This window comes from Apaloderma vittatum, unplaced genomic scaffold (genome assembly GCF_000703405.1).
Source record: "Apaloderma vittatum isolate BGI_N311 unplaced genomic scaffold, ASM70340v1 scaffold22267, whole genome shotgun sequence".
Taxonomy (NCBI): Eukaryota; Metazoa; Chordata; class Aves; order Trogoniformes; family Trogonidae; genus Apaloderma; species Apaloderma vittatum.
The window spans coordinates 12,738-23,240 of record NW_009725931.1 but is presented as its reverse complement, the minus strand read 5'-3'; the positions used below and the strand labels follow the sequence as shown (position 1 = coordinate 23,240).

Genomic DNA, 10,503 nt, shown 5'->3' with positions numbered 1-10,503 from the left:
GGGCTGGCGGCTCTGGGAGTGCCCCGGCAGCTGCCTCAGGGAGCTGATGGGGCTGAAAAATCAGCTGGAGAGGAGAATTATCGGTTGGGTCAGTTTCGCATCCTCTCTCGCCCGGTTCCTCACAGGACTGTGCAGCAAACGGTGTGCAGGGAGACGTGCCGTGTGACTGTCTTTCTTGCTTTTGGGCTACCCATCGCAGGCGGTTTTGGACAGTAATGCTTCGGCTTTTTGTGGAATCTTCTACTGCATTTTGTATGGACAAGTCTAAAGGCTCTAGTCCTATTCTCCTTTGAGCCCTGTTGCACCAAAAATCTCAATTACTCTGAATATTTTAATGTATCTGCATGGTCTCCAACTGGCTTCCAAAATACCCTTGTAAACATGGGTGACCAAGTTAGCGTAAAGGCACATGAAAAAGTAGAACAGAGACACAATATTAATAGCTCACCAAATAGCTTAAGGCTAGGCTGGTATTTGAGGGCTGTATCACAAAAATATTTAATAGAATCTTGCTGCTTATACCCACTTTATTTTCAAATAAAATATTTTTTTCCTGTAGGTAATATATCCTCCACATTCAAAACTCACAGATAAAGAGGTAAGACATGGTTGCTTTATAGGTGTATCTTTTGGTTTTGGTTTGTTAACTTCAGGAAGTTAAATGGCTCTCTTTTTTTTTCCCCTCACCCTTTAGAAAACCAATATTTGCTATTTGTCTTTTCCGGATTCAAATTCAGGTAAGTGCTTTCTTGGCTCTGTAGTTGCTTGTTGTTAGACTAAGCTATGTTAAAAAAGGTAGAATTTGACAGTCTATATTTGTGGATTTTGATTATATGAATGTTAATATTACAGTACAGAAAAGTTGCAAATAAGGTTAAATACAAAACTAATTCTGTTGAAATAAGGTCTAAATTAATTTTTATTTTATGTAAGTGAAATATCAAGAACAGGTGGAGATAAGACCTTCTAGATGATATACATGCAGAGTTTCAGAATGCTTTGCAAGTAAAGAAAGAAGGTATTATTATTTTGTTTAAAAGCAAGATTGTCATTTTAAAGGTGAGCATAGGCACAAAACTTGAATGGTTTAATAAAGCAAATGGAAACGATATGGAACCCTCTTGTCACAGCACAGTTAACATACATTTTCTAAATTCCTAACAGTGAGACTGACTTACAAATTCATAAGCATTTAGAAAGAACAGTTGTGAAGGGAGAACCTGGGCTGTTTTCTATCTTCTCTATTCTTGATGCTTCTGTTGCTGTGTGTGGTCCTGCTTGCTGAATTCTTCTGCAGTCTGAACTTCTGTTCTGCTGCCAAAGAGAAATTTGAGGCACGTGGCTGATAACTTGGACCACCTACAAAAAGATATGGCCGAAGTACAAACACTTTCTTTCATGTTTATTTCTTTACAAAAGTCAAAGTGTATAGTAGGAGACTTGTCCCTGTAACTGCTCTTACTCTCTCCTTTTGGTTGCTCTGCAGAGTAACAACTTTGAAATGAGGCGATGCAGATTTGGGCTTTTATATGTGCATGACCTCTCATGTAATTTTACAAAATAGTTTGGGTCTATTTTCTGCTTTGTCTTAATGTCATTAAAATTAAGATATTTTCTCTGGTTTTGAAATCTTGTATGTAAATAGAGGAAGAGCTTCTTTCTGTTACTGAACGAAAAGATTGCTTAACTGTATCTTCTCATTACTCTCATTGTTAAGGGTTTTAAATCTGTCCAACCCTCAAAATGTGTATTGAAGGTACAAAAAAATGCAGTGGGCTGATTTTTAATTATTTTTATATTTTCATATAAGATTGATACTAAATTAGTTTTTGGCAGAACAGATACATGTCTGTTACGATTTACTGTTACATTGTAGGCCATAACATTGAAAGGAGAGCTTTGTGTAGTAAAGCGGTAAAGGAAGTTACTAGCTTGTAGCTAAATTTGAGGTCAGTCTTTCCTAAGCTTACATAGTTCAAAAGGTTAATTCACCTTCTTTTTTTTTTTTCTTTTACAACTATGAATGAGGGCTTGTAGTGGCTGTGAATTTGAGGGGAGAATTAATTTAATCAGGTACTAGATGATGACACTGTCATTTTAAGCCGAGTTTCCCAGTACATTTGTCTTCAAAATAATGCTTTTGCCTTTTCTGCCTGGGATAGTTGAAGAAAGAATAGACATTTGTCAATCTTCTCAAATTCTGAAGAGCTTATAAAATAAGAAGTCATCATATTCTGAATAATATTTCAATATGTTAATGATTAAGCATCATTGACTTTTAGGTCTTCTGTGTATGCCTTATTATAATAGCTTTTTTTATTTTACTTTGTATGAAGGGAACTAGTGGTGAGAACTTGGAGCAAATGTTTTGTGCTGTGTTACTGGCATGTGCTGTGGTTTTTTTCTTGTAATGGTGGGATCCATGTTTCTAAGCACTTCCTTTATTTACCTATTTGATTTGGGTGGTTATCCCAGTGCACCATCTTCTGCTACCTTTTGGGTTTGACTGGTGCGTTTTGGGTTTCCTGCTGCAACTTCAGGGAGTTCTGAGGAGCGGAGCCGAATGCTCCGACCACCCCGGTGTTACTGCCCGCTGCACGGCCCCTGAGCTGGACGGAGGGTTTGGGCTGTCTGTGGTTGCTGTAGAAGTTTGTGTGATGGAGAGAGAAGATGAAATTGAGGTTTTAAGTCTGAAGAATGTCTATCTGGAGAACGGAGTTCCTGTTTACTGTTCAGTTAATTAGCACTGGCTGTTGTAAGACAGGACAGCTGTGGAGAGTTCAGGTGATCAGTGGTGACTTCATGGGTTTTTTTTCCCTGGAGGTCTTTGCAAATTATGTTCAAAAGCTGTAAGCGCAAAGCACTAATGAAGAAGTTAGATTCAATATGGAAAAGCAAATGTTCTCTGTCAGCTGGAAGCTTACCGTTCTAACAGTAGCTCTGAGTTTAATAGTAGATTCGTTTTCATAGTCACTTACATTGTTACGGTGAAGTCGGTCTGCTTACCACAATGGCAGTGCTCAGGAGGTTGTCTTTCAATTGATTGTGTTCCTGTTAGTAAGACTGGCTTCCAAAGGGTGTTTTTGTTGGTGGGGTTTTTTTGTTGTTGTTTACAGGTTTGCTGGAATGAGTAATGTACCTGCATGTTTTTGACATTTCTTGCAGTCTCCCTTATCACTATTCCTGTGAACAGCACATTCTATTCAGCCTATACAGCTTCTACTTGAACTAGAGATTTTATGGAGCTTGTTTTCTTTTTAACAGCAGACAACATTTGTAATGGCAAGAACATAGCCACGAGAATATCAGTGATATGACTGCAGTTCTCACGTTCCTCTTGGAGAAACTTTCTTTACTATTCGGTACAGACTAAGCCCAGATTTATTTGTCAGACTGCCTGTAGTCAATGTAATAAGCTACATTTTTCTTTCAGATATTAATTTTGTTAGAAATGAAGGGAAACCACTCCTTGGGAGTAGTACAGGGAAGTAGCACTCCGTTTCGCTCAGATTTCTGCAGTTAGTTTTGTGACTTTCAAAAATACCAAGCCCTATGCCTGCACGTAGTGTTGTAGAGATCAGCATAATACACTCTTACGGAGTGACTCAGGTGTCAGCTGTTGGGTGTCAAGAAAAGGCTCAAGTGCAGTCGTTCAGTGGAGCAATGATGTGTTGTTAAGACAATCACAGCTATACAGACAGACCCAGTCAAATGTGTAATGACAGTCGGAGGACACCGTTACTGAAGCTGTTTAAGGACACAACAGTCTAATAAACGCACTGTGAAACAGAGTGACTGTGGTTTTTTTCTTGTTGAAGGTAAGATTTCTTATTGCCAAAGATGCTAATTTGTTAACTTACAGAAATATTAATAGTCATGATAGCAGAGCACAACAGCAGTGCAAGATAAATGAACAAAAACTATTAGACCTCTTTGTCTGTAAACAAGTCCGCATGGGCTCAAACTCAGAATATTGTCTATTTGTTGTTTATCTCTTCCCCCTGTGTAGGTTGTCTTGGGGACACACAGTTTTGCTTTAGATTTCGACGGTCTCCTGGAAGGAAAGTCTCATTGTGTTGTTTTCTGGACCAGTTGGATAGAGATCTACCAGTTTACTTAAAGGTTGGGGAAAAGAAATGAAGTTCATTTCCTTTAAATAATGTTAATTTATGGGTCTTCACACTTCAGTGTAGTGCTGGGAAAACAAAATTTCTGAACTGGATGTCCTGAAAGACAAATCTCAGCAAATATTCTTCGTAGTTAATTAGCATGATAATGACATGCTAATAATTAGTTCCCTTAACTATTCTACAAGTTTTATTACTATGGGTTTGGGACTGCAAGGAACTAAATTGAAGATCAGACCTATTTTATTACTGACTAGAAGTCTGTAGATCAAATTGTGCAAACCATTAGCTTTGTAGAGATCTGACTGCTTTATAACTTGAAAAAAAAAGTTGAGATATTTCTCTTGGTTTCCACTCTTCATTTTTTAAAGATGGAGCGGTTACCTAAAGAGGTAGCAGCCAAGAAGTTGTTCTCAGCAATGTCCTTATGGAGTATTGAGGCCTTTAACTATGCTAGTGGGAGTCTGAGTCTCAAACTCAAGTTAGATCTGTTTATGTTTCAAATTCTTGAATTCCTCTTTGTAGGAGGGATGAAGCTGACATGGTATCTTTGAAATGTGAGAACGTACTTCCTTAATATTCCAAGATCTTTTATAAAACTAATACATTGAAATACTAGTTTTTATCTTTTCAAGTCAGGGCTTTAAGATTTTAAACTGCTAAAATATATTTTTACTGCTGCTTTGCAAAATTATGAATGTTGATATGTTTCTCAGGAAATTAATTGTATTTTTGCTTTCACGGTGTGTCAGGAGAGTGTAGATTTAAGAACAGTAAAGCCAGAAAACACCACTGTTCCCACACACTCGTATTTTCTTTGAAGTTCTTTACTGCCAGTAGAGTAATCTTTCTAGTTTGTTTTGTCTAATCAACTTTGGAGCTTGCAGGGCAGTAAAAGAGTAATCCTTCTAGTTTGTTTTATCTAATCAAGTTTGGAGCTTCACCTTCTATAAGTTTTTAAAATGCATATTTAAAATGCATATTGAATGCCTCAGAAAGAAGGACAGTATGAGGTGATTGTATTGAATTCTTTCCGTTCTTTTGCAGAAAGATCCGGCATATTACTATGGCTATGTATATTTCAGACAAGTTCGAGACAAATCATTAAAAAGAGGCTATTTCCAGAAGGTAATTTCAAATCTGTAGGAAAATACTAATTCAGCAATTAATTATTTCTCAGTAACCTCAGCAGAGCAGGGAGAGTATCTTGCTTTCTTAACTAAATTCATTGTTGATTTATAGTAAAGTGGTCTAATTTTACCTAGGTCATGCTATGTACAGCTACGTTGTCAGAACAGGAGGGGGTTTGTGTTTAAAAACAAGAACTTGGCCGGTTAGCTCAGTGGTTTGAGTGCAGTGCTGGCAACAATGCCCAGCACTGAGGTCTCGCATTCGATTTCCGCTCGCTCCCCCTGTGTTGCCTGGTCTAGTCGAGAGGTGGCGTCCCTGCCCATGAGAGGGAGGTTGGATTAAATGATCTCTAAGGTCCTTTCCAGCCTAGGCCAGTCTATGATTCTGTGATTTGGGAGTCATTTGTTTGCAGCTACGTGTCCTCAGATGTGTGGTTGGCTTGTGTGTGAGAAGAATCACACTTTACATTCTTTGAGGATAACCAGTAGAACTGCAGTAGAACTGAGGGAAAGGGTTAACTTAAAATTGTGGTTTTGTTTTGTTTCTTTTTATTCCAGTCGCTGGTCCTCATCAGCAAGCTACCATATGTCCAACTTTTTCGCACCATGCTTAAGCAAATAGCTCCAGAATATTTTGAGAAAAATGAAGCTTTCCTGGAAGCAGGTAATGTCATTCTGGAAGAGCTCTTAGAATACCTCATACTTCTTTTGGAGAAATAACAAACAACACTGTCACATTCTAGTTTCCGTTTCTGTCTTGCAGTGTAGAGGGTTGAAACTTTAGCAAACTGGCTTCATTTCTAGATCGTTGAACAGAGGTAATGTAATTTTGGATCCTTCACAGGAGTGTTGAAACTCCTCTCTAAAAAAAATAGCTCGAGTTTTGTTCTGTGTTTCAGGACCAGCTGTTGAGCACAAGTTGCTGATGTCAATCGTTAGTTCTTCATAAAATGAGTCCTTTTGGGCATTCTGACAACTTTTCTTAAGCAACTGTACAAATGTCATCTCGTGGGGAGTGGGAGGTCATGCTTGGATTTTGGTTATTTTGACCAAAAGGAAAAGACAGCAGAGCAGCACTGACAACAGGTGCCTCAGCCTTACTACAGGACTATTAAGAGCCAGAGAGAGCCAAATGGAAAAGTATTTGGTCTTTGCCCAGAAATGCTGTGTCCTTTGTGCTATGTCTGCCTTATACGTCATTCCTATCTTTGTGCTTTTGCTGAGAAGTAACTTCTAGAAGCTGTTGTTGATGAAGGAATTGTATTTTTTAATTATCTGCTGATAAACAGGTTTGAGGGTTTTTTTGTGAGTTTGTATTATGAACAAAATAAGCTCTGCAGAAACTATTAGAATTAGTGATGATATTCGTGATTGTTTACAGCAAAATGCTGAAAAACTTTCTAGCCAGGCTAGAAAACTGGCTTTTTCCTTAACCTCTTGGGCTTTTTTATTCCACGTTAGCTAATGTACTTAAATATGTGTGTTATTTTCAAAGTTTTTCAATATGTACTCCCATGGCTTCTCATACAACGTTTCTTCAACTAATTGTGGGTCTAGTTGCTACAAAAAATGGAAGACAATGGGATATTGTTTTCCTGAAATGAAAAAACTTTTTAGTTCTAACAAAAGAATACATTAAGAATGACAGAAAGGCTGTAAAACTTCTTAAGAATGATCAAGAGATAAGTAGAACTGTTGTGGATTATCAGCAGAAGTTGAAAATTGCAGTGTGCACAAAGGTGACTGCATATATATAAACTAGCTATAAATCATACTCTTTTTTTCTTTAAGTTTGTAGTGATGTTGATCGTTGGCCACCACCAATTCCAGGGAAAATACTGCATTTGCCTATTATGGGTATGATAATGAAGGTAAATACTCCTATGCTTACTTTTCTCTGAGGGTGTTTTCTCCTCCATGTACTGTGTAGGTATTTGCTGTATTCTGCACCCTTTTCAGTATCTGGTGCTGCAGGACAGGAACAGATGTGTATTCCACTCAGGGAAGGTCTGGGAGATTGTGACTGGGGAGAGGAAGGGGAGGATCTTCTATGGTGCATAGGTTAACATGTAATTTTTGTAGATATTAAAAAGTGATGTTTCAATACAACTGCTAATTGCGGTGTCTCTATTATCCTTCTGGACTTTGCGTTCTAGGAGACTTAATGCAAGTTGTATTTGTTAAATCAGACATTAATTAACACTTCAAATTACTGAGAATTAATTTCCAGTCAAGCAAATTAAATGTATTGATGAAAATGGCTCTTGTTCATGAAGTTTGACAAGTGAAAATGTGTTCTGGGCCACACGCCAGAAGTGAGATGTCTTGGGCTGTTGATAATGTTCCATGGAAGTGAGGTATGTCTGAAGGCTGTTAAGGAAATTGCGTCTAGTGCGTGGGGAGGAGCTGTAGAGGTGAAATGGTGATTGAGAACTGGGCCCCTGGGAGCCACAGCATCTTCATATGAAATGCAATAAAATGGATTCGATGGATCCAGAGGTTACAGTCAGAAGTACATTCTTAACAGATACTCTCGAGTTCCTGGCTAAATACATGTACATCACCAGGGAGAGGAAGCGGAAGTTTCTGAAGTTGTCGTGAAAGCACAAAATTAATTAAGTGTTGTTCTGGATGCTGGATGATAATGATGAGTGTCAGATATGTCTTGTTTGAGTATTGCCTGCGTTTATCTTGTCAGTAGCTCTTACATTGTCCCTGTTTGTTTACACTGTTTGGGCAGTCAATTTTAATTGTTGTGTGCAAATTGCATCCTCTTGTGCACAGCGGCTTCCAGTGTGATTAGATCTGTAGTGCTCAAGACTTACAGATGCAGGCTCTGAGATCAGAAAAATATGTTTATGTTGTTCAGCCTGTTTGGATTCTGACTCATACCCACCAGGATGTTTGATGTTTCAGGAGAGGATTTTTTTCGAAAAATAATTCCATACCACCTTAAAGCCCCGTAATCTTATTTCTCAAGCATTTAAATGTGGTTTTATTAAAATTATTGTAATAGTTATGACTAATGTTATCAATAGTCTTTACTGACATGTATAATTTTCTTACTCTAATATTCAATTTGTAATGTAGTTCAACGTAGTATTATGTATCGATTCCTTTAGCCATGATCTGTAGTCTTTAGCTATGTATTCATTGTTATGTGCATGTTCTGTAGAGTAAATTAAATATCATATGATAAATGTTGCATCTTTTTTGTAAGTCAGTATTTTAAGTCTCTGCTGTGTACAATACAAGGAGAAAAAAATGTTTCTTTTTCTTTCAAAGTTGCGGATTCCAACATACCGTGACAAGCCTGGAACAACGCCAGTAGTACAAAATATGCACCAGGTAGAGATAAGATACTTCTGTCATGCATAACACCGAGACAAATCTAAGCATCTGCTTTCGGTCTTCTACTTTAAACTCGTTTGTAAAAGATTGGTAGCAGATCCTCATATACTTTGATAACGACGAAATCCACAGTCTCTGTAGCTTTGAGTCTAAAGTTACTGCAAGTACTTCAGAAGAGGCATGCCCAGCTCCTGGAAGTGGATAATTGGTTGGCAAAAGTACAGAACTTGAACGTTCTCTTAATGGGTAAAACTATACTAAACTACTAGTGGATTTTGAGGATGAGAACAAATTCACAATCTTTAGCCACAGAAGATGTGGAAGATGGGCATAAACCAAATCTGTCTGCCTTCATGTGCTGCGTGACTGTTGTTTAAAACCGTGTTTTACGTATTTTCTGGACTGAAAGTCACATGCCTGTAAGTGATGTGTGTGTGCATTGGGGGAAGACTTGCTTTTAGCACCGGGGGAATAGTTAATTGTGGAGATAATGTAGCACATACTGCAGTAGTAGAGTAGTGGTAGATAATTAAGGTTTATGCGGTCTGCTGTCTGTAAGCATTTAAGGGAAATTGTTTCATTTAATACCTAGGTATTCTGATGACTAAAAACCAAGCATTGCGATGTCTTTTAGGCAGATGCTCAAATCTCCTTGGCTTTACCGACTGTTCATGAAGTAGATCTTTTCAGGTAGGAGTTTGGACTGATTTATTCCTAGTTGTGAATTTCCACAAGTTCAAGATTTATGACAGTTCCGTAACACGTCTCAGCTTGTAAACTAACATTTACTGATATTGGGTTTATTATCCTTTTTCTGTAAAGCTGGCTAACAACGTGCAAACTGAAAGTGCAATAAATAAGCACGTTCACTGAATGTTCCATTTTACAAGAGTATTTTGTCTTTCTCAAGTGACTGTTAAATACTACTTCCTTGTTTTTCTAGTTGTTAGTCAAATACATATTTCTTCAGGTTAAGTATATTAAAATACCTCAATCTGTTTTTAGGTGTTTCTGTCCAGTGTTCTTTCACATTCAGATGCTTTGGGAGCTAGTACTGCTAGGAGAACCACTTGTCGTGATGGCACCATCACCATCAGAATCTTCAGAAACCGTGTTGGCACTTGTTAGGTAAATGTCGTGGAGCTTCCTAACGACGGAGTCCTTTCAGCTTGCAGCTGAGTGCAACTTCATTTGATCCAAACACAACAAAGCATTACAAATGTGGGTTTGCTTATTTCTTTCATGAAAATTTCGCACCATATACATATAACAAGCTTGTCCTCTTTCTACCTGGCAGTTGCGTTTCACCGTTAAAGTACTGCAGTGATTTCAGGCCGTACTTTACCATACATGACAGTGAATTTAAAGAATATACAACTCGCACGCAAGCCCCGTAAGTAAATCAGATTTTTTTGTGAAGGCATTGCCCAAAGCCACTCATAACCATAAATTCTTTTTAAGACACTGCTTGACTATTGTGAGAATTCCTATTGTTAGAGAATTACGTTTAGACTCTTTATTTATAAAATTTATCTTAGAGTGCAGTTATTAGGGGCTTTTTTTTTAAGTTTTCACTTCAGTTACAATAAAGGAGTTATGAAACAATGTCATAAATAACCTGTGTTTGAACTTCATAGGACACTTGTGTACAGAATAAGTAATATTGCAAATATGGAAGCAAGAAAAGTTTTGCTTTTCTGTTAAAGGTTTGTCTATGCAACAGCAGCTCCATAGTAGCTCTTTGGGAAATTGTTCTGTAATTGTTTTTATTTTTAAGCAACTACTAAACAAAAAGACTTTTAGAATTCAGCATCCTTACAGCTGCTTTGTAAAGTTAATCCAGTCAATGTCTTAGATAAGTTTCACTAAATTTGTTAGAGAAATGAAGATTTTTT

General features: G+C 37.6%; 1 protein-coding gene across 1 annotated transcript in view; it reads left to right on the top strand.

The window, feature by feature from the left end:
- Window positions 1-559: 559 nt before the first annotated feature.
- DENND6A (DENN/MADD domain containing 6A) overlaps window positions 560-10,503 on the top strand; it is a gene marked incomplete at its 5' end in the record, with an annotated part of 19,022 nt that continues 9,078 nt past the window's right edge. The window contains 10 exons of the mRNA XM_009873111.1: window positions 560-598; window positions 695-737; window positions 4,010-4,122; window positions 5,175-5,255; window positions 5,816-5,921; window positions 7,049-7,128; window positions 8,543-8,605; window positions 9,243-9,298; window positions 9,614-9,736; window positions 9,906-10,001. Coding sequence (XP_009871413.1) covers window positions 560-598; window positions 695-737; window positions 4,010-4,122; window positions 5,175-5,255; window positions 5,816-5,921; window positions 7,049-7,128; window positions 8,543-8,605; window positions 9,243-9,298; window positions 9,614-9,736; window positions 9,906-10,001 — 800 coding nt within the window. The remainder of the gene's footprint in view (window positions 599-694; window positions 738-4,009; window positions 4,123-5,174; window positions 5,256-5,815; window positions 5,922-7,048; window positions 7,129-8,542; window positions 8,606-9,242; window positions 9,299-9,613; window positions 9,737-9,905; window positions 10,002-10,503) is intronic.